The sequence below is a fragment of the Tachyglossus aculeatus genome, chromosome X3 (assembly GCF_015852505.1).
Source record: "Tachyglossus aculeatus isolate mTacAcu1 chromosome X3, mTacAcu1.pri, whole genome shotgun sequence".
Taxonomy (NCBI): Eukaryota; Metazoa; Chordata; class Mammalia; order Monotremata; family Tachyglossidae; genus Tachyglossus; species Tachyglossus aculeatus.
This window is the reverse complement of record NC_052099.1, coordinates 2,629,963-2,654,603: the sequence shown is the minus strand read 5'-3', so window position 1 is coordinate 2,654,603 and position 24,641 is coordinate 2,629,963. Positions and strand designations below refer to the sequence as shown.

Below are 24,641 nucleotides of genomic sequence, written 5' to 3'. Positions count from 1 at the left end.
AATATGTCCAAGTGCATCTCCCCACTGCACAATAGTTAATCCATTGGTAAAATTCAACAAGGGTAAATGCCCTCAAATCCCGGGCCAGGCTTAGGATAGAGCTTGGCTGCCTTGTCCTTCTTTCCCTCACAGGTAGGAGAACGATGGGGGAGGTATATATGTATATATGTTTGTACATATTTATTACTCTATTTATTTATTTAACTTGTACATATCCATTCTATTTTATTTTGTTAGTATGTTTGGTTTTGTTCTCTGTCTCCCCCTTTTAGACTGTGAGCCCACTGTTGGGTAGGGACCGTCTCTATATGTTGCCAATTTGTACTTCCCAAGCGCTTAGTACAGTGCTCTGCACATAGTAAGCGCTCAATAAATACGACTGATGATGATGATGACTGTCTCTATAGGTTGCCAACTTGTACTTCCCAAGCGCTTAGTACAGTGCTCGGCACACAGTAAGCACTCAATAAATACGACTGATGATGATGATGATGACTTTGTGCGCCCCGGACCATTTCGGGGACTGAGTCCCAGGAATACTTGGGGAAACTGAGGGAAGTCACAGAAGGGAAAAGGCTTCCAGCATTCTCCATCCTCTTCCCAACCCAAATTAGGCAATTCATTAATTGCCACCCTCTACCTAAATGTGTTGCCATGTTTGGGTATGTTGTGTGTTGTATGTTAGGTATGTTACAACCTGTAGTATGTTGCCAACCTGTACTTCCCAAATGCTTAGTACAGTGCTCTGCACACCGTAAGTGCTCAATAAATACGACTGACTGAATGAATAAACAGCATGGCGCAGTGGATATAATAATGACGGCATTTATTAAGCGCTTACTATGTGCAAAGCACTGTTCTAAGCGCTGGGGAGGCTACAAGGTGATCAGGTTGTCCCACACGGGGTTCACAGTCTTCATCCCCATTTTTACAGATGAGGTAACTGAGGCCCAGAGAAGTGAAGTGACTTGCCCCAAGTCACACAGCGGACAAGTGGCAGAGCCGGGATTTGAACCCGTGACCTCTGCCTCTTTCCGCTGAGCCACGCTGCTTCACAAGCCAAACATACCGATGTGATTTCATCTTCTTATGGGACAAGGAGCTCAGTGCAACCGATTCCTTGGTGATAGTTCAGACACCAACCTTGGGTGCCTGCTGCCATTGAGAAAGAGCATTGGGGGATTCCATATTTTGGACAACATGGGAATGAGAAGCATCATCATCATCATCTAGCGTATTTATTGAGCGCTTACTGTGTGCAGAGCACTGTACTAAGCGCTTGGGAAGTACAAACTGGCAACATATAGAGACAGTCCCTACCCAACAGTGGGCTCACAGTCTAAAAGAAGCAGCATGGCACAGTGGCTACAGCCCGGGCCCGGCGGTCAGAAGGTCATGGGTTCTAATCCCGGCTTAGCCACTCGTCTGTTGTGTGACCTTGGGCAAGTCACTTCACTTCTCTGGGCCTCAGTTCCCTCCTCTGTAAAATGGGGGTTGAGACTGTGAGCCCCACATGGGGCAGGGACTGGGTCCAACCCAATTTGCTTGGGTCAACCCCAGCGCCTGGCACATAGTTAAGCGCTTAAATACCACCATCATCATCATTATTATTAAACCCTTTCCGGAGCTAAATACTCAGGATGTTTAGACTCACATTAGACCTAAGTTCATTTTGGAAAGACCTTCAAAGGCTCTGAAAACACAAGGATAGTCAACAGGAACTCACTGAACTTTCTTTTAAGAAAGTTTTCACACTTTATTTGGTTTGCTGCTGCCTCTGACTGGGGCAGCCTACCTCTCCTGATTCCCCACCAGCCTATTAAAGCGTTTTTTCTAATCTTCAAAACTCAGGAGACGGGATCGGCACCGAGGAGACTTGGGTTCTAATCCCCGCTTTGCCACTGGCTTGTTGTGTGACTTCGGGAAACTAAGGCACGGGACCTTTCTGCAGTTCGGTTTCCCGATCTGAGAAATGGCGATTCGGCCCCACGGCACTTCTGTAATTTTATTTATTTGCACTGATGAGCTCGTTGTGGGCAAGCGCTTAGTACAGTGCTCTGCACACAGTAGGTGCTTAATAAATACGACTGAATGAATGATTAGATACTCGGTCTTTCTACCCCTTAGGCCGAACGCTCTTTATGGAGCTGGGCCCGGATCTCATTGGGTTACCTAGTAACCACTCAGGTGTTTAGAAAGCAGTAAATGCTTAATAAATACCATATCTAACTCACAATACAATACATATTTCCTTCAATTGCATGCCTGGGGACATAATACTTTATTAATCAATATTTTGGCAGAAAAGCCCAGTTCAATCCCCCTGATGCTGAAAGCCCCCTGAAGAACTGGTACTACACTTTCTGTACACTGTACTCGGGAATGATGTTTTCCGGCTTATTGTTTAGACCCAGGCATCCTGGGGCTGCTCAGGAAACAGTAATTGACAAAGATGATGCTGGACGTTCACTACAAATACCCTACAAATCATTCTTCGGTGTTCCTAATCATAAATGGTCGGCCTGTACTGAAACTAGCAATCTTCATCTCACTGCACTGGTTCCACCGGCTCGTTTAACGACGTGTATGACCCACTGACTCAATATTCTACTTCTTCCCGCTAGACTCTCCCTGACGCGTGTGCACACACAAACACACACCCCGCACACACGTGCGCACACACACACACACACCCGGCAGTCTCTTAAATGCAATTTCCAACGCACCAGACTACCTAAGGGAAACTGAAACCCAAAGGTCCGGAGATATCTCCGAGCATGATTTATTACCGAGGTTCCTCTGTTATACCTTGGCAATTAAGAAGTATTGATAAATGCAAACACATTATCGATGTCAATTAGAAAAAACGTAAGATTGAGCAGCCTCCCAGAAGTACATTGGCATCAGCACTTAGAATAATGACCATCAATAAGCACTCAACCACTGACAAATGCAGGGGGAAATTAGGCTGCCAGAAGACAAAGGGTACCTTCAATGAAAATTAAGGTTCCTTAAGTAGACAAGGTATGCACCAGGTCCATATTTAAACCCAATGGAATCACAAGGTAGGTCCCCTGATTTGACCAGACAAGAGTAAGGTTTGTGTACGTAAACACACACACCCCTGCAACACACCCCCTCCTCCCCTTTTCCTGCACCGGTTTGATCATAACTGGTCAGGCTACTTTATAGATAATCAACTTTTGATTATCAAGAGGAAAGAGGGACATGGAGAACACGGGAAGCTGGAATCCGGATCACTTCAAAATTTCCCTTTTGACAAAAACTGAACCCACTTCCTCATCTCATGCTAATGGACGGTAGTCAACTATAAAATGCTTTAAAATATAAAATATACAAGAAAATTATATACAATTGAAAAATACTCTCTAGCCTGCAAGCTCCTTGTGCGCAGGTATCGTTCTCTCCAAGCACTTAGCTCCCGGGGCTCCTCCACCTAAATTCACTGATGGTGAGTCCCTCAGACAGGATCCATGTCCAATTCCCACGTGTCTACTCTTTCCCAGCACACTGCTCTGCACACAGTAAGCACTCGATAATCGTATTTATTGAGCGCTTACTGTGTGCAGAGCACTGTACTAAGCGCTTGGGAAGGGCAAGTTGGCAACATCTAGAGACGGCCCCTACCCAACAGTGGGCTCACAGTCTAGTAGTAATAAATATTATTACTATTGTACAGTCCCTCTTCAGAGTATGTCCCCCTCGCTGCACTTTATAATAATAATAATAATGATGGTATTTGTTAAGCTCTTACCGTGTGCCGAGCACCGTTCTAAGCGCTGGGGTACATACAAGGTGATCAGGTGGTCCCACGTGGGGCTCACAGTCTTCACCCCCATTTGCCAGATGAGGGAACTGAGGCCCAGAGAAGTGAAGTCACCCAGCTGACAAGTGGCGGAGCCGGGATTAGAACCCACGACCTCTGACTCCCAAGCCCGGGCTCTTTCCACTGAGCCACGCTGCTTCCCCGCCGTTTCTTCCCCGGTCTACAGTTTACAGCGACCTGGGCGGGGAGGAGACGTTTCACGGTCGCTGTTTTGGCAGCGAACATCTGAGAATGGCCCTAAAAGCAGATCTGTCCTACGGGGAAGTCTCAAACACGATCAGGTCCGACAGCCCTCGATGACACGCCAAATTAAATAAACGATCTCTACATCCACCCTCTATCTAAACACATTCTCTTAACTGGAATGGCAGAAAGATGACTGGATTCCACTAGGCTTAATAATTTTATCTGCACTCGAAGGCCACGGGATGGACCGCAATCTGCCATAAAGGGCACCGTAGATACGGGAACAGCAAGGCCTAGTGGCTAGAGCACGGGCCTGGGAGTAAGAAGGACCCCGGCCCCACCATCTGTCTGCTGGGTGACCTCGGGCCAGTCACTTTACTTCTCTGTGCCTCAGTTTCCTCATCTGGAAAGTGGGGATTAAGACCGTGAGCCCCAAGTGGGTCATGGACTGCGTCCAATTCGATTAGTTTGCATCTACCCCACGCTTAGTACAGTTCCCGGCACCTAGTGAGCACTTAAATACCTTAAAAAAACCCCCAACACCGCAAATCATCATAATTGAATGGAGCTTGCAAAACTTGCTGATTTGCTGAGAGCAGACGTGATCCTCTGCTCGCTTTAGAAGAGTTGCAATCAGCAGCAGCAGCAGCAGCAGGAAACACCACAATAGCACCGAAAAGGTCACAAAAGTATGCCAATTACCATCAATTACCCGATAGCCAACATATTATCACGGCAAAGATTACATCCTCCCCACCTTGACAGCAGCATAACTATTTTCCAGTGAGGGAATCTGTGAAGGTCACTACACAAAACATCTTTTAAACAGTTTTGCAACTGCCTTTCTGGAAAGTGGCCACAAAAGGACGATCATCAGAGCGGGTTTTTTTGCGTTTCGGTTAAAGGAGGGTGACAAAGAGGGAAAGGAATCTTAAAACTGAGTTTACTGGACCATAAATGCCAGGGGAAAACTCTCGCAACAAATATAAGAGTTCTGAAATGTGCTTCAAGTCGGAGCAATTTTGCATAAATCTGGGGTGAGCAGGGGCAGCCGGCCTGGAGGGGAGACAGTATCTTTGGATTAAAATGTGATTATTTCTTTTTCTGCTTATTGGGGGATCCCAGCCCTGCCCACAGCTCTTAAGTAGAAAAACTTCTATCAGTCAATCGATGGTATTTACGGAGCACCTTCTACGTATAGAGCACCGTACTGTATTTAGTGTTTGGGAGAAGCAGCGTGGCTTGGGACTCAGAGGTCGAGGGTTCCAATCCCAACCCTGCCACTTATCAGCTGTGTGACTTTGGGCAAGTCACTTAACCTCTCTGAGCCTCAGTTACCTCATCCGTAAAATGGGGATGAAGACTGTGAGCCCCACGTGGGACAACCTGATTACCTTGTATCAACCCTGGCGCTTAGTACAGTGCTTGGCACATAGTACGTGCAGAGCAAATACCATTATTTTCCAACAGAGTTGATAGACACAGTCCCTGCCTTCCTGGAGCTTACAGTCTACGAGGGGAGACATTAAAATTAATTAGGAATAGGGGAAATAGAAGAGTATAATTTACAGAAGTATTGGGGAGCTGGGGTGAGTATCAGAGGAGTTTCGGGGTACCTTCTCACCAAAGATTCTGAGTTTCAAGTCAATCGAGGTAAGAGCCCGGGAATGTCAGTCGGGAGCCCCAGGTTCTAGTCCAGGCTCTGCCACTGACTTGCCGGGTGACCCTGGGCAAGTCATTTACCCTGCCTGTGGCTCAGTGACCTGGTCTGTAAAATGAAGGTAAGATACTTGTTCTTCCTCCCTCTTTTCATCTAAGTCTGTCTTGTATCAACCCAGCACATAGCACGATGCTTAGCACACCAGCTATTAAGCGCTCAATAAATACTACTAACAGTACCTCCACGAGAAGCAGCACAGCCTAATAGAAAAAGCAAGCCCGGGGAGTCAGAGGACCTGGGTTCTCCACTTTTACCTGCTGTGTGACACTGGGCACCTAACTTCTCTGAATCTCAGTTTCCCCCTCTATAAAACGGGGATTCGATACCTGTCCTCCCTCTTATTTAGAGAGTGAGCCCCACGTGGGTCAGAGGCCGCGTCTGAACCGATTATATTGTAGCTCCCTCGGCGCTCAGTACGGTGCTTGGCAAATATCATCATTATTCTTCACAGAAAGCACAGCAGCTGTCGCGAGGGGACACTAAGGCGGATGGATGAGGTCATGGAAAGGGATGCAAATTCCCCTAATGCTCAAAAACCATTTTTAGGAAGGGAGAACCAGTACGGCAGGCATGAGGGAGGAGGGAGGAGGAGGAGAAAGAAGAAATGGAAACTAATTTCACACAGGCTTTCTGACCTAAATGAAGGGAAGAAAATGGATTTGCATCAGTTCCTTTAGAGATCTAATTACAAGCAAACCAGCAAGTTTTGAAAGCTCCAGCGAAAACTCTTGACATTAGAAGGTCTATCCACAGAGAGTTGAAAATTCTAAGCAAGAGTTAATGATCAACTTCAAAATCTAAATTTAGCTCCGCAGAGGTGTCTGTTGCAAGCAACCGGGAAATTAGTTTCCATCGCTACATTCTGCGCTCCTTCCACCCAAATATATTACACTGGTAAGCATCAATGAAAAAGATGTCATTAGCATAGGAGGTATCCATTCTCTCTACCAGCAGGAAAGGGCAGTTCAGCACATCAGTTCACAGACCTCAGAAGTCATCTGTGATCAGGATAACAGTCTTCCCACCACTGAGGGTGGGAAAAGCTTTTAGAAATCCTCAGCTGAAGGCCTTCCTCAATTGTTCTGTGTGTTGCTAGCTGAGACTGACTACCTTTATATAACTCAAGTATTACATAATTCAACAACTCCCACACTTTCACAAACACACTGGTTGCATGAAGTTCCCTTTTTTAAGTCACCCCAGTGAAGGGATCTGTAGATTGTCACATTAATTCACTCTCCCCTGGAATTGGAAGTGTCAGCATCCATTTTCCCCGAAACTTCTTCAGACACCTTTATTCGGGCACCTGTAGCCAGTGGCAGGATAGCTGAACAGTAAACGCAAGACAAGAAAAAAGGGACAAAATTAAGGTCTTTAAATTATTGCCATTACAACACACACACACACACACACACACACACAGTACAAGCAATGGGTGGAAATGGGTAAAAAGGCTAGAAGATGAACTACAATTTTTGGAATGTTAAACAGTCATTTTAAGGGTGGCTTTTTTTTTAGATGGCCAGGCAAGTCAAAAGGTACTAGAAGACTTTCTGACTAGTGGTCATAATGATAAATAGTAATAATGATGGCATTTATTAAGTACTCACTATGTGCCGAGCGCCATACGAGGCACTGGGGTAGATAGAAAGTAATCGCATTAGGCACCGTTCTTGGTTCCGTAAAGGACTCACTGTCTAAAGAGGGACGGCGGAGATCTTATCCCCATTTTGCAGATGAGGAAATTGAGAATACGATATACGATATTAACAATAAACAGACATTCCCTGCCCACAAGGAAGCAGCGTGGCTCAGTGGAAAGAGCATGGGGTTGGGAGTCAGAGGCCATGGGTTCTCATCCCAGCTCCGCAGCATGTCAGCTGTGTGACTTTGGGCAAGTCATTTAACTTCTCTGTGCCTCAGTTACCTCATCAGTAAAATGGGGATTAAGACTGTGCGCCCCACGTGGGACAACCTGGTCACCTTGTATCCTCCCCAGCGCTTAGAACAGTGCCTTGCACATAGTAAGTGCTTAACAAATGCCATTATCATTATTATTATTATTATTACAGTCTAGAGGGTACGTTGTCTTCCAACACTCAAATGCAGCATGGGGATGGGGCATACTAAGGCTATTTTGTATGTATAAGGACCCTTGTTTCCTGGAATTTCAGGTAGCCAAAGAAGTGAAGCCCCAAAGGGAAATGCGCGCAAACTCTTTCTCTTTCTTTCTTTCTCTCCCCCTCTCTCTCACACATCCCCACACCCCATCCCCACCCCCCCCCGGACTTTATCTCCCGTTAATCTATTGAGCGCTTAATTTTTTCAATGCACCGGTCTTAAATTTGCACTTGGGAGAGTACAATCTTCCCTATGCCCAACTCAGCGCCACAGCCAGGGTCCCTGGGACCTGAGCGGGGAGGGGGCACCCCAGTTGACTGCACAGTCTCTGAGAAGCACGAAAGCCCCCCGGCATTCAACTCCTATCACCCCCACCCCTCAGAGGGGACGACCCTGAGCCTTTTTCTCCTTTGGGCTGGGTTCTCAACCATGGTGCCACTCCTCACTGTTGGCTTTAAAGTACCCAATCACCTTATCCCCCTCCTGCCTCACTTACTACAACCCAGCCCCCCCATTTGCTCCTCTGCGCTTAGAACAGTGCTTTGCACATAGTAAGCGCTTAATAAATGCCACCATTATTATTAATGCCACCCTTTCACCCACATCCTGCCTCTGGCCTGGAAAGCCCTCCCTCTTCATATCCGACAATGACAATGAAGCCCCCCGCTTCAAAGCCTTATCGAAGGCCCACCTCCTCCAAGAGGCCTTCCCCGCCTAAGCCCTCCTTTCCTCGTCGCCCTGACTTGCTCCCTTCATTTCATCCCCCCACCCAGCCCCACAGTACTGATGTGCATATCTGTAATTTATCTATATTAATGTCCGTCTCCCCGTGTAGACTGTAAGCTTGCTGTGGACAGGGAGAATGTCTGTGATATTTGTATTCTCCTAAGCGCACGTTGTGAGTGCTCAGTAAATACGACTGACTGACTGACTGACTCCTTTTAGCATCTCTGGATGGGGGATGAAGGGGGCTATTAAATTTTTGATGACCCCAGATCTGATTGGTTTCGGCTTCACAAGGCTGCAGGTGCTCGTCTCCCGGGATTTGGGGCTGGCGGCCTCAGTTAGTCCAGACATTAACGAGGCCAGAATTGGGTGGGCTCTGGGAAGTTTCAGGGCCTTTAACTAGAGAGATAGAAGAGATAGAAGTTCTCTGAGATAGAAGGCAGTTAGTTTCCCTCAGACAGACACAAACACATACACTTCTCCCCCTCCCTCCTTTCAGACTAAAGCAGTCCACTGGCATCTCACCCTGAGTGGGGGCTGGCTGGCCACCTCTCCTGCCCAACTCCACCCAAGTTCCACAATACCCAAGAACTCAAATGCCACAATACCGACAGACCTGAACTGACAATTTAGTATGCCCGATACATAAAAGCGTAAACTAATTCTCCTGAAGTCATACTGATCTGCTCAAGTCTGCTCGGCTTTAATGCCTAACAACGTGAGCTTGGGGTGAGATCTCCGCTGCTAAAAAAAATACACAGAGCCTGATCCACCGAAGTGCAAATAGATGATGCTTCTTGAGAGAATGCTGCTATTATCACTTTTATGATGGGGCATTTTGACGACGCAAATAAAACCAAGTAATTCCCCCACCCTCCAACCTCTCCTTATACTAGGAGCACTCAGTGAAGAAACCTGCTTCAGGGAGGAAGGATAGGGAAAAGGAACAACAAATCGGAATGCTGACTGTTCTCTAGGGTGGACACGACTGTTTCAGAATCCTGTCCTTAAGCTGCAACATTTACTATCAAAGGAGCAGCTTGTCGGTGGAACTGGTGAAGGATCCGGGTCTCCCGGCCGTAGGGAAGGTTGGACTCCATGACGCTACTGCCACATTCTGACAGTCTCCCGAAGGATTTGCCGGCCTTTTAAATTCTGTTTTCCATTTCCTCACCTATCACTGAATCGTTGGTCAGTGTGCTGCCTAGGAGCCTGAATCCTTCCACAGATTTAAGCCCTGCATCGCCAATGTATACTTTTGGTTGTATCTATGACTTCCCTGATGCTGGCGGACACGTCACTTCCATTTTCTTGAGATTTAGGTGTTGTTAAAGGAGGAGTTTCATTATGAAAAATGACAACAATCCACGCCCATCGAATATGCATTTAATGAAAGGATGAACAAGATCCCGTACTCCTCATTCTTCTTCATATTTTCAGTTGGAAGGAGAGGTCCGTGGTTTAGGCTCTCCCGCGGGAACTGCCTACCAAAATGCGGCCTAAATGACACACTGCTATTTGTAGTCACCCTTTATCTGCATCACAGTCAAAATGGGGTTTTCGCTCGCACTGTCCCTATTGCTCCAAACAAGCACAGACTGCTTGTGGCATTTTGAGTGGCCCGTGGAAACCGTTCATTCAGAACTATTTATTGAGCGCCTGCTATTTTTAAGTTTGGGAGCTGGGGACCTGTGAACTGAAGGTGGGGAGTGTGAGAACATTTCAAGAGGGTTACGCAGAGAGTTCTATTTTATTCCTCTAAGTATTCCCTCCCCTTAGCACGTCTCCCACTAAATCCCTTATTTAGTCATCTATCTCATCCATCCAAACTCTTGTTACTATGTTTTTGCCTTGTCCTTCCAATTGCTCCCACACAGTTGACAAGAGGCAGAGTCGGGATTAGAACCCACAACCTCTGACTCCCAAGCCCGGGCTCTTTCCACTAGGCCACACTGCTTCTCTAATGTCTCAAGAGGGTTCATCATAAATGTATTTCTCAGGGAGATTTGACTGGGGAGTGGGGAGAGAAGAGAAGAAGGGGCGGGGTCTGGGCCAAACTCAGGAAGGAGACTTTTGGGAAAGGCTACAATTCCCACCATCCTTTTGGAAAGCAAAGGAAGGATGGGAAAAACCCAAAGACGCTGGCTAGAAGGCACAATACAGAGGGAAAAGGACAATCAGGACAGAAAGATGGATTTATACTGACAGACAGATTAGAGAGTTGCATTTAAATTTTCCCTCCCCATTGACTCTCTCTATTAGAAACTTATTTTTAACGATATCTGTTAAGCCCTTACTATGTGTCGGAGCAGATATGAGCTAATCAGGTTGGACACGGTCCAATCCCACATTGCAATTACCCCCTCCCAAATCCAAAATAGGAAGTGCTAGGCTTGCTGAGGAAGGCAGAGATGGGTATTTGTGTTCCTCTGCTACACAGAAACTGCCAGAACATTCAGGCAGATTTTGCTATGACTGATACCAAGTGATGATAGTCATCAATCCCCCTATTTTCTTACCAGGCACATTCAAATTGTTATTTATGAACATTACTCTTCAGTGGTCAATTTTAAAACCATAAATTAGCATTCTAGAACAGAAATACATTTCATTTTAAAGCTTCAAAACATTCTGAAAAGGCATTTTTCTTACTCATTTTTATAAGCGAGCCAAAAAAGCAAAATAAAAAAGCCACAAAACAAAGGATGTGCTACGTCTTAATAAAAGCCAAATGCAGACTCCATATAACACGTGCTTCAGTGCTTGCATGCTTAAAGGCTTTACGTAATGTCTGCCAAGGCAGGTTCATGATATTATGTCCGAAGCATTCCCTATTTGAATTAATCAATTAAAATGTTACCAGGCCAAAAACCAGCCAGGGTGAGAAAAACAGGTGGTTAAGTACAAACAATAGTATTTTCTTTGGTTCACGTGAAGCAGCACGGTCTAACGGAAAGGGCAGGGGCCCGGGAGACTGAGGACTTGGGTTCTAACGCCGGATGGATCGGCCACTTACCTGCCATGTGACCTCGGGCAAGTCACTTAACTTCTCCTCAGCTCCTTCATCTGCAGAAAGGATTCAATACCTGTTCTTCCTCCTATTTAAAATGTGAGCCCCATCTGGGACCTGATTATCTTGTATCTACCCTGGTGCTTAGTACAGTGCTTGGTACGCAGTAAGTGCCTAACAAATACCCCAATTATTTTGGTGGGCGCCCGTTGACGAAGCAGAAAAAAGATCCCCTCACCTCTCTCTACATTTACATTCCCTGGTCACCAGATGAGGCCGAACATGTTTCCTTCCATCTGTATTTGGCATGCAAGTTAAAAACGGGTTTCTGAGGCCGACTCCTCCACTGCACTCCACACTGAGGGAGACCCTGAGAGGACGAGTCGCCCGTAAACTTCAGTTACTGCCAAATACAGACGGTTGTGAAAGGAAATCAATCAATGATACTTACTGAGCACTTATGGTGCACGGAGCACTGTACTAAGCACCTGGCGAGAGTACTATACAAAAGTGTTGGTAGTCACATTCCCTGCTCACAAGGAGCTTACAGTCTAGAGGGGGAGGCAGATATTAATTTAAATAAATATACTATATAGCATTGTGGGGTGAGCAACGGGGACTGAAAAGGTACAGATCCAAGTGCTCAGGTGACACAGAAGGGAGGGAGGGGAACTGAGGGTTTAGTCAGGGACGGCTTCTTGGAGGAGATGTGATTCTAATACAGCTTTGAGGAAATGAAATAGGAAAGATGCTCTCACTAGGCCACATATGTGCTCTCCCAGACAATCACTTCCTTGGGAAACTCACAAGGTGCTCCATCCACAATGGTTCAGGTGGATAGTGGTTTCTGACCACCGTGTGATGGGAATTAACCACCCAAGCTGCAGTAAATCAGTAATAGATATTTTGCCCAAGAAGAAACAAAGTTATTCAACTGGCAAATTCCTTCCCGACTGACAGATTGGTCTGGAAGTTTCAGCTCACACCGGTTAAACTGATGGCAAGTTGCTGAGGGTCAGCATTTTTGTGCTTGCCGCTCTTGAGTTTCAAGGCATTTATTGTTCCTGGAGGAAAAAAACTACTTTCGAAAGAAGGGCAGTGTAGGGATGCATGATGAAGATGGAGGGAAGTGGGGGGTAGTCTGTCTGGACATGTTGGCTTTGGTCCTTACAGCTTTTACAAAACAACCTGGCCGAAGAAAAAGAGGATGATTGGAATGTGACCCTATTAGAGCTTTTTTTTATTATTAAGAGTCTGAAATGAGGAGGGGAGAAGAGTAGACAGAAGGCCTCCGAAAGTAAACTCCCTTCGTTAGTAGGATTTAGGGGAACGCGTGCCCTCTTTGCCGATAAGGGTACAGTCTCCTAAATCTCCAAATCAAATCCGCCTGGGTCCCTGGAATGGGTTGTTGGAGTTTCCTGGTGCTAACTCACAAGTGTGGAAAGGGATGCATGTCGTTTCCACAGAATGATGAGGTGTCACCCCTCCCCGTCTTTCGGAGACTCTGCTAATGGTCTTGGATGAAGCCCCGCTACCTCGGGGGCTTGGGGCTGAGAGTCCCAGGCAATTAGAGCAATCTGCTGTAAATCCAGACCAGTCTAAGGGTGTTTAGGGCCTATTCCAAATGGCTCTGGGCTGGGGCCATTCTACTGTCCTCCTGCTGGGCTTTGGCAAGTAGGGGGACCATAGCTGGAAGCTAAAAGCAGATCAACCACGGCCGATAGGGCCAAGAGGGGAGCAAGCAACGGATTACGGCCTACGCAGAAGCAGCCAGGAGGGAACGTACAAAGTCGAGAACTTACCTGTCGCTGAATTATTTCTAGGTCTTTCCTGGCTTTATTCAGGAGAATCTGAATTTGTGGAGGATCCTTTACGTGTCTGTTTTCTCTGAAGGCATCTCTTATCCTTCTGATGGCATACATTCTGCGCATATGTAGAAAAAGAAAAAATGAAGGTCAATATGTCGCAATTCAGGCTTTGAAATAATTTTCCCGCTAAGTGCGACCACAGAGTCTTTAAACATAATTCTTATACACCCATCTACCGTTTATCTGGTCCCAAATACGTGGCCTCATCCTTCCTCACTCCCCTCTGCTGTTCTCTATCCCACCACAAAATCTATGGAAACCACAACAGTACTTTATTTTACTTGCCTTCTGGCTTTCAGAAATATATCAAAAGCTCCTAAATTGTAACGGCCATTAACAGACGTGATTGCCGTAAACCACCGTGACGCAATTTAGAGGGTGGACACTTTAATTCATTTAAATGGTGGTTACGGTGCTTCGTAAACGCTTACTATGTGCCGACCACTGATATGTGGAAGGAATATTCTTTCCGTTACTGTCTCTTAGGAACGTGATCGTCTCTCAAGAGAAACAACAGACGGATGTCCGATGCCACTCTGACGGCCACTTCCCTCCTCTTTACCCCACTTTCCTTTCCCAGCCCTCTACTCCTCTTTCCTTTTCCCTCAAAGAGTGGGTATGAACGTGTATTGGGTGAGAAAAAGAGAAAAAAAGCCAAAGTAGGTTGCATCAGGTAGGGCACATTTTCATTAAAGTTACTCAACCGACTACATATATGTCTGATGAGCAACAGCACGTTTTTTCACCTCCATGAGGGACCTCAAGAGAAATCGTATCCTTATTGCTTTGTTTGTTATTGCTGTCGTGAAATAAAGCACCGCTACTGCTCTATAAAATTCACGTAAGGCTATATTCCCAGTTACACAGCTAATTTTTCATAGCAGAATGCGTCCCCCCTCATAACCACACTAACAATTTTGGATTTGCAGAGCAATTTCCACCAAAAGCTTAGCAGAGGCTAACTAACTTTTGACCTCAGTATCCCTGCAACATAGGTGACCTGGGCCGGCTCTATTTTATTTACCATAGACGAAGAAGCTGGAGAACAGGCAAGGTAAAGAGACAGTGAGATAACGGCACAGTCTGGACCAGGGCCCGAGTGAGCTTCTGGCTCCACCAAGCCTTTGGGTCGGGTCTAATGCAGGATCCATCCAGAAGCCACACCTGGAATCGCGTGGGACCGTGGTGAAGGCTGACCACACAACCCATCGGGAAGAACACCACCGATAGAGGAGTCGACTGCCGGAGTTCAGCAATCCGACTGCCAAAATTAGATTTTTCGGTGCAAGAAGTATTCTCATCCTAAAAAATACACCCGTCCCTTGACTCCATGGCTCCTTCAGGTTACCCTCCCGCTCATCACTGCGTCTCCTTCTTACCACTCCTCTACAAACTCTTAGAACAAGTTGCCTATATGCACCACCTCCACTTCCTCTCCTCCAATTTTCTCCTTCACCCCCCTCCGATCTGCCTTCTGCCCACTTCGCGCCACAGAAACTGCCCTCTCCAAGGTCATCAATGATCTTCTTGCTACATCCAATGGCCTCCACTCTATCCTAATCCTCTTAGACCCCCTCGGCTGACCACCCCTTTCTCCTGGAAACGTTATCCAACCTTGACTTCACTGACACCGGCCTCTCCTGGTTCTCCTCCTATCTCTCTGGAAGCTAATTCTCAGCCTCCTTAGCGAGCTCCTCCTCTTTCCTCGCCATCCCCTACCTGTGGGAGACCCTCAGGGCTCAATTCTGGATCCCCTTCTATTCTCCATCTACACCCACTCCTTTGGAGAACTCAATTACTCCCATGGTGTCAACTACTATCTGTGTGTGGACGATTTCCAAATCGACATCTCCAGCGCAGATCTCTCTCTTTCTCTGCAGTCTAGCATTTCCTCTGCCTTCAGGTCATTTTTACTTGATGTCCCACTGACACCTTAAACTTAACATGTCCGAAGCGGAACTCCTCATCTTCCCACCCAAACCCCCATCACCGTAGACAGCACCACCATCCTCCCCGCCTCACAAGCATGGCATTTTCTCAACTCTTCTCTCTCACTCAACCCGCATATTCCACCATATCAAACCCTGTTGGTTCTACCTTTGCAAGAGTGCTACAATCTCCCCCTTTCTCTCCATCCAAACTATTACCGTGCTAATCCGATCATTTATCCCATCCCGACTTGATTACTTTCTAACCTCCCTGACTTTCGTCTCTTGCCACTCTGCAGTCCACACCTCACTCGGCTGTCTGGATCATTTTGCTATAAAACCGTTCAGTCTGTTTCCCCACTCTACAGACAGTAAGCGCTCAATAAATACGATTGATTGATTGACTCCTCAACAGCCTCCAGTCGTTGCTCATCCACTCCCTCATCAGAGATTCCTCACCATTGGCTTTAAAGCAGTAAATCAGCTCACTCCTTCCTATCTTACCTATTTTCTACTACACCCCAGCACGCTCTTTTCACTCCTCTAACACTAACCTACTCACTGGAATAATAATAATAATAATAATGATGGCATTTATTAAGCACTATGTGCAAAGCACTGTTCTAAGCGCCGGGGAGGTTACCAGGTGATCAGGTTGTCCCACGGGGGGCTCACAGTCTTAATCCCCATTTTACAGATGAGGTCACTGAGGCCCAGAGAAGTGAAGTGAACTTGCCCAAAGTCACACGGCTGACAATCGGCGGAGCCAGGGTTTGAACCTCTGACTCCAAAGCCCGGGCTCTTTCCACTGAGCCACGCTACCTTGATCTCAACTAGTTTGTTACTGACCCCTCGCCCAAGTCCTGCCTCTGGCCTGGGACTGCATCCCCCTTCATAGTCATTCATTTAATCATATTTATTGAGTGCTTACTGTATGCAGAACATCGTTCTAAGCGCCTGGGAGAGTGCATTTCCCGCGCACAACGGGCTTACAGTCTAGAGGGATGAGCTTACTTCAGATCTGGCGGACCATCATTTCCTTTTAAATTCTTCAATTCAATTCAATTCAATCACCTTCAATTCCTTTTAAAAATCACATCTCCTCCAAGAGGCCTTTCCCTACTTTCCCTCCCTCTCCTCCCTTCACTACCCTTTCATTTGGATTTGTATCCTTCAGCTTCACAGCACTTACACACCCATCTGTAATTTACATTAATGTGTGTCTCTTTCTCTCGACTGTAAGCTCCTTGTGGGCGGGCACTAAATCCGTTGCACCGTATTCTCCCAAGTGCTCTGCATAAAGAAAACGCTCAAATACAACTGATCGATTTATCGATCGAAGAAGTCTATCCCCTTTCTGTTCCTTTCCCAACTCTTCTAAAAGGTGCTTCACCCTTAGCTATATTTAAAATATTCTAATTCCAGGACTTCTGGTTGGATTCCGTTAAAACGCCTTGGTGTCTGGGCTGTCTCACTCCATCTTCAGAACTTTCAAATCACCCTTGCTTTTGTTGAATTTAATAAGGAGGGTTCGAGAAGGGGGAAGAGAAGGGAGAAAAGACAGTGAAACTTACTTTACTTTAGACCTTACTTTAGAAAAGGCACAATCTGATTTCGGACAATAACAGCCAGCGTGCAAGGGAAGAAAAATCATAAAAGTGGTATTTACATATAAAGCAGCAAAAAGGCAAGCCACCAAATACCTAGATGAAGAAAAAAAGGCAGCTTAACAAGCGGCTCTCCCCTGTTGCCCCATGAGAAGGTAAAGAGAAGCTTTCAACTGTGTATGAGCCTAATGACATATTACCACAGGAGCTCATAAATTTTACATTCCCATCACAAGGGCTGCTATGACTATAAATGCTGCCCCGCTGTCATGGACCAGCAAACGGTGGACACTCTTAATTAGGATTGGGCCAGTTCACCTAGACTGTCCTGTGGAGGAGTCTTGTCAATGACATTTATAAAAATGGACTCTCTCATCTGCCTCTGGTAACAGACAAGATTGTAAGGAAAATCGCTCAACGGTTTTGGGACAGAAACAACAAAAAATGGTAGGGTTTTTTTCGTTCATTTGGTAGGTCTGTCTAAATACAGAATGGAGATTGGTATGACACCTTCCTCTTTCAACTCCACCCAACTGTATCTTCTTTTTCAGAAGGGAGGAAGGGAGGGGAGGAAAGAGGGAATGAGAAAAGCAAGGAAGGAGGGAAGAAGGGGGGTTTCATTTGGTTGCTATTTTCCAACATCTGTGAATCGGATCACCTGACAGAAATTTCCTTGGGGAACCTACCTGCCAATTCCATTTCTATCACTGAAATTCTTTACTCACAGACTGTATAAGCCTTCGAGAAAGAAAAGGAAAACCAGCACCAACCAATATCCACATTTCCAGACCTGCTAGTCTTAGTGCTAGCGGCTGACACAGATAATCTCTGCCAACAAAAATAGCATTTCTCCTAAGCTTTAAGTAGAAGAGGAACTACCCAGCACTTCTAAGTCTTCTGAACAATTTAGGACGAGCGGGTTTAGTGCTATCTTAGGGTCCTGAATATTGGGCTTCCCTTGTCCCGTTCTGCGGATACATACGCAGGCCTTAGTTAAGGTCCAGGACGTACCTGCGATTTTGGCAACTGCTGTGCCAGTCTGATGGGGGTGGGATGAATAACAAATGCCAAAAGGTCACAGATCCAAGCGCCCAGACAACACAGAAGGGTGAGGGAGCCGGGGAAAAGAGGGCTTAATTGGGGAAGGCCCCTTGGAAGAGATGTGACTTTAATAACGCTTTGAAGGTGGGGAGACTAGTGATCTGGAGTATAAAGGGGGTGGAGGGAGTTCCAGGCTAGGGGGAGGATGTGGGAAAGGAGGAGTCGGCGGGGAGAGAGATGAGCTCGGGACACAGGAGGTAAACTGAGGGTAGGGGAGAGCAACTCACTACTTTGGAATAGTGCATGGATAGCAGCAACTGAGAGCCAGCCTCATGGCTTCCCTCTTTCAAAGGAAGAACTGTCACCTCTCTCAAGAAGCTCATCTTAGTCAGTCACCCCACTGTCTCATCATGCCAGACCATTCTATTAAGAGCCAAGAAAACAAGGGCATTTACTGAGAGCACTGTACTAAGTACTTGAGAGAGTAGAAGAGAGATAAAAAGACAAAATCTCTGCCCTCATGGGTCTTACAGTTTAATAATAATCATGGCACTTGTTAAGTGCTTACTATGTGCCAAGGACTGTACTAAGCGCTGGGGTGGACACAAGCAAATCGGGTTGGACACAGTCCCTGTCCATGTGGGGCTCACGGTCTCAATCCCCATTTTACAGATGAGGGAACTGAGGTCCGGAGAAGCGAAGTGATTTGTCCAAGGTCACGGAGCAGGCAAGTGGCGGAGCCGGGATTAGGACTCATGACTTTCTGATTCCCAGGCCCGTGGTCTATCCACTACGCCAAGCTGTTTCTCCACTCTCTCCCCCATCACACTCCTGGTGGGAAGGGGTCGCATCTTACTATTTCTGCCTGTTCCCCAAGTTCCTGGATAGGTATCTGGCACGTGTTAAGCAGGGATGGACTTCTGGAAGCCCAGGCCTTACCGGGCTTTCGGGGGCCCCCATGTGACTCACCGTGCAGGTGATAGAAGAAGCACGTGTGGCGGAGCATGACTTCCTTACGGCATTATTGGAATGCTGGGGGGGATGCGGCTTCTGAATCCCAATGGGCCTCGAGCCCAAAGCCTGGGATTTTGGCCCTGTGAGCCCTTGGGTTACTCTGGCCCTGATGGTAGGCATGCAAGTTAACCACGTTGCTGTCAATACCAAACGAGGGTTGGGGCATCAAACAGGAAACCCTCTGACTTGCATATTGGGTTTGGCCAATCCTTGCCCTAAAGCTACTGGCCATTTCCTAAGGGCAGCCCCAACCGGACTGACGGACGAAGCCGGCATGCAGTCTTCCCTTCCTTTTTATGTCTCTCTTGAACTTGGAAATGACCCCCAACCTGTCTCCGTGAGGTAGACCGCATGGTGGCTGGAAAGGAAAACGAAATTTCACGGACCTCACGTTTCCAAACTCCGCAAGCTTTATCCGCTTTGCTTTTAATCTAACGCGAGGAAACCTGCAGCTAAGCACTTTTTGACCCAATCCGGACGGACTCGGTTGCCAAAGGAGCCCTGGGCTTCCCGATCAACCCAGAAGAACTGGTCGCTGCCGCTGCCTCAGAGCTAGCCACCAAAAAAACCGGCCATCGGCTTGCCTGGTTTCAAGCTCCTTACCTATAGGTGCTGGTTATTAATAACAACAATGACGATTATCATGATGATAAGGGGGTCTACTAATCACTTTCTAGAGGCCAACGCAGTATGCTAAGCGCTGAGGTTGACACGCCATAATCAGACGGTTGGGGACTCTAGAAAATGGGGTGAGGGTTCTTGTTCAGCCTTAACCCGTTGGGACAACCTTGGCAGGGGGTGAAAACTCGGAAATGGTACGGGTCAGCCCAGACTGATCTGCTGAGACAAAGAAGCAGTGTGGCCTAGTGGAGAGAGCACAGGCTTGGGAGCCAGAAGACGCGGGGTCTAATCCCGCGCATCTACTGCGTAACCTCGGGCCAGTCACTTAACATCTCCGTGCCTCGCTTATCTCGTCTGTAAAATGGGGATCAAGACTGTGAGCCCCACCCCCGTCTAGACTGGGAGCTCGCTGTGGGCAGGAATGTGTCTGTTATATTGTTCTCTCCCAAGTGCTTTGCACACAGTAAGCGCTCAATAAATACGACTGAATAAACGAGTGGGAGGGACTGCGTCCAACCTGATTACCTTGGATCCACCCCAGTGCTCGGCACATATAAATGCTTAACGAGTACGACAACCGTTGCTATTATTATTAATCTGCTGACCGCAGGTCCCAGCCTGCAGGATGGCCCAGAAGACCCAATCTGAACGGCCTCCTTAACGCCTGGTCCATCGGAAACGGCTGGAAGGCCCTTTCGGCTAGACTTGCCTCGAGGGAAACGGAGACTGTAAGGCAGACAGCTAATACCTAAGGGGCTGATTTCTCTGGCGTCTTTTCCAAAAATGCGACCGCTACCACGCATTCACTGGAATTCTCAAGCACCGCAGAAAAGAAACAGTCTCCGATTAGCCCAATGCTGTCTTTTGCCTTCCGTTTCGTAGTTGCCATTTTTCCCCCTGGCAAGTCAAGGTAAAACATTGATTTTTCAGCACGCGACGCATCTCGTCGCTCTGACTGTATCACTGAACGAGAGCATTTCCAAGAAAACTGTACAGATGCTGCAAGGAAAACAACAGCCAGATGCTGCGCAACGCTTTGCATTACGGTGACTGGAATGCGAGTCATATGATGCTTGAAATAAGGCATGAAAAATGAACACATAAAGGGCAACATAACGACGATCATCAACTGTGCAAAAGCAGAATCGCCCAGAGAAACGGCTAAACATCTGTCCCAGACTAAATGACTTCTGTTCCTTCCAAACTCTCTACTCTGTTGATTATTCTAACTCTCCTTCCGACCCACGAACCCTTTTCCATCCATCCAATCCTGCATCTCTCACCAAGTTGTTCTGCCATTACCTCAAACTCAAATGATGAGGGCCCAATCTCTCTCCTTCTCTAGGTTTTCTCCTACCCAAATTCCCCACCACTGAGAACGAATGATACGGTGCCTGGCACCTAGCAAGCGCTTAACAAATACCGTATTATCATCATGATAATAACTGTGGTATTTAAGTGCTTACTACGTGTCAAACACCGTTCTAAGCGCCGGGGAAGGTACAAGATAATCAGGTCAGACACAGTCCGAGTCCCACACGGGGCTCGCAATCTAAGTAGGCGGACGAACAGGTGCTGAATCCCCATTTTATGGGTGAGGTAACTGAGGCCCCGAGAAGCTACGTGATTGCCCAAGGTCACAGAGTGGAGTTGGGATTAGACTCCAGGTCCTCGGACTCCTTCCGCTAGATCCCGCTGCTTCCCGTGGCCTAGTGGAACAGATCATTGTGTACATATTCCCCTCCACTGAAAGTTTGGGATTATCTTCAGTGACTCAATCTCTTTCACTCCTACATACCCTTCCAGCTGTAAGCCTCGCCATGCCTTTCTTCTTCTCCACCACCTTAGCTTGTCGCTGGCCATCTGGCACTCCGAATACACTCAGTTCTCCTATAATGTGCGGGTTGTGTTCCCGATGAACCTCAAATATGCATTATATTATGCGTACTTTGACTCATGCTTAGCGTCCGCCCCCGGTTGTTTCTTCCAATATCACAATTGCTTTCTTGCCAGACAGGCCTGGTGGTGTTGGAAGAACTGTCCCTGCTGGGTTACGGGTTTTTATCCAAAATACACAGTTAAACCATGCAATATGGAAGAACTGGGTAACTGGCCGCCCTCAATTCCCAAGTTTTTTCTCATTTTTAATTTATATTGCAGTTGGCTTCTAAAATCATCTTCCGTGAAGGCCACTCTAACCCATCATCATTCATTCATTCAACCGTATTTATGGAGCGCTTACTGTGTGCAGAGCACTTGGGAAGTACAAGTTGGCAACATAAAGTGATGGTCCCTACCCAACAACGGGCTCACAGTCTAGAAGAGGGAGACAGACAACAAAACAAGACATGTGGACAGGTGTCAAGTCATCAGAATAAATAGAAGTAAAGCTAGATGCACATCATTAACAAAATAAATAGAATAGCATTTTTAAGTGCACAACACAGACAGAACACTATGCTAGATACTTGGGAGTATGGAATAAAAATAGAAGGTGCATTCCCTGTTCCTCAAGGAGTTTATTGTTTTCAATGGGAAAGGCAATGGGCGCAATAGGGGAAATGGGCACAAAAGGGAAAACACACTCAGCAGCAACATTAAGACACAAATGCAGTGTGGCTTAGTGGAAAGAGCCCGGACTTGGGAGCCAAAGGCTGTGGGTTTTAATCCCCGTTCTGGCATTTGTCGGCTGTGTGACTCTGGACAAGTCACTTAACTTCTTTGTGCCTCAGTTGCCTCGTCTGTTAAATGGGGATTAAGACTGGGAGCCCCACATGGGACAACCCGATTACCCTGCATCTACCCCAGTGCTTAGAACAGTGCTCGGCACATGGTAAGCACTTGACAAATACCACCATTATCAATATTATTACTAAACTGGTATAATTGTCGGTGCCGAAGTGACTGACAGTATGGACCGATCAGATGATCGGGAGAGGGAGGTAGGAGGAGTCAGGGAACGCTTCCTGGGAAAGGATTTTTTTTTTTTTTTTGGTCTGTAGGAGGGCTTTAAAAGTGGGGGGAGGGAAGAGTTTAGTGTGTGTGTGTATTATATATATATATATATACACACACACACAAACACACATATATATATATATATATATATATAGGGGTGGATTTTCATGCAGGGGAAAGGGCATACTCAGTGGGTGGGAGACAGAAGAAGACAGAATGAGGTACAGCTAAGACATTAGCTTGGAAAGCGCAAACATGAGGTACAGCTAACACATTAGCTTGGAAAGCGCGAAGAGTGTGAGCTGGGGTACAGTGGGCAAAGAGAGTGGAAAGGTAAGAAGGGAACAGCTGGTGGACAGCTTGAATCCAAGGTCAGGGGCTTCTGCTTGATGCGGAGAGAATTGTGCATCCCTTAGAGGCTTTGAAATGCAGAGTGAAAGCCTTTTTCGGGCAGCAGAGTGTAGGATAGGCTGCAAAGGGGAGAGGCTGGAGGGAAGGACACTAGGGAGAACTCCTCTCAGAGAAGCAGCGGGGCTCAGTGGAAAGAGCCCGGGCTTTGGAGTCGGAGGTCATGGGTTTGAATCCCGGCTCCGCCACTTGTCAGCTGTGTGACTTTGGGCAAGTCGCTTCCCTTCCCTGGGCCTCAGTTCCCTCATCTGGAAAATGGGGATTAAGCCTGTGAGCCCCACATGGGACAACTTGATTACCTTGTATCTACCCCAGCGCTTAGAACAGTGCTTTGCACATAGTAAGTACTTAATAAATGCCATTATTATTGGCTTCAAAGCTCCCCATCACCTCGCCTCTTCTCACCCCACCTCCCTTCTCTCCTTCTCCAGCCCAGTCCGCACCCTCTGCTCCTCGGCCACCGCTAACCTCCTCACCGGGCCTTGTTCTCACCTGTCCCGCCATCGACCCCCGGCCCACGTCCTCCCCCTGGCCTGGAATGCCGTCCCTCCGCACATCTGCCAAGCTAGCTTTCTTCCTCCCTTCAAAGCCCTACTGAGAGCTCACCTCCTCCAGGAGGCCTTCCCACACTGAACCCCCCCTTCTTCCTCCTCCCCTCCCTCCCCCCTTCCCCCTTCCCCTCCCCACAGCACTTGTGCATATTTATTACTCTATTTTATTAATGATGTGCCTAGATCTATAATTCTACTTATCCATTTTGATGGTATTGACACCTGTCTATTTGTTTTGTTGTCTGCCTCTCCCTTCCAGACTGTGAGCCCGTCGTTGGGTAGGGACTGTATCTGTTGCCAAACTGTACTTTCCAAGCGCTTAGCGCAGTGATCAGCACACAGTAAGCGCTCAATAAATACGACTGAATGAATGCATGAAAGAAAGGCCGACACAGTAGCTAAGGCAACAGGTGATGAGGCCTTGAACCAGGGTGTGGACTCAGGAGCGGGGATCGAGGGGTAGACCTAGTGAATACTGGGGAGGAAAAACTGGCAGGGTTTGCTCCCCGCCTTATTCAAAGCCCTAAAATTGCTCCCCATCAATCTCTGGATCAACATCTAGTGCCAACTTGGAAATATCAAGTACCTTCACCTGCTGGTCCTGCCTCAACCAGGAGCTCGTAACCCTCGACAAAATACCACCGGCCCAGCTGCGTTGAATTTCCCGATTCATCATCATCATCATCATCCAAACTGGCCTCTGACCGAACCAGTCACTCAGAATGGCAGACGTTCAGATAAATAGCGTTCCGGCGGGACCGTCATTTCAGATAAGCAAGCCCTCGACCTCCGATGCCCCACTCTCCCACCTCCGCCCCAACTTTAGCCAACGGGCCGATTCCTGTGCCTCGGGTAATCTTCCCTTCTCCCAACTCTCCGGAGGGCCTTCCTGAATGAACACCGCCCACGAGCTCCACTGCCAAGCTCGCTTGCCACCCTTGGTGACTCACAGATGAAAATATCACGGGGCCACGCGGCCATTCAGCACAAGGAGGAGTCCCTCGGCCACCAGACGGGACTCCGCTTGATGATTTT

General features: G+C 47.3%; 1 protein-coding gene across 1 annotated transcript in view; it reads right to left on the bottom strand.

The window, feature by feature from the left end:
- LYRM4 (LYR motif containing 4) overlaps positions 1-24,641 on the bottom strand; it is a 115,174-nt gene that overhangs the window by 67,802 nt on the left and 22,731 nt on the right. Inside the window, exon 2 of the mRNA XM_038770345.1 lies at positions 13,413-13,533. Within this exon, the coding sequence (XP_038626273.1) occupies positions 13,413-13,533 (121 nt within the window). The remainder of the gene's footprint in view (positions 1-13,412; positions 13,534-24,641) is intronic.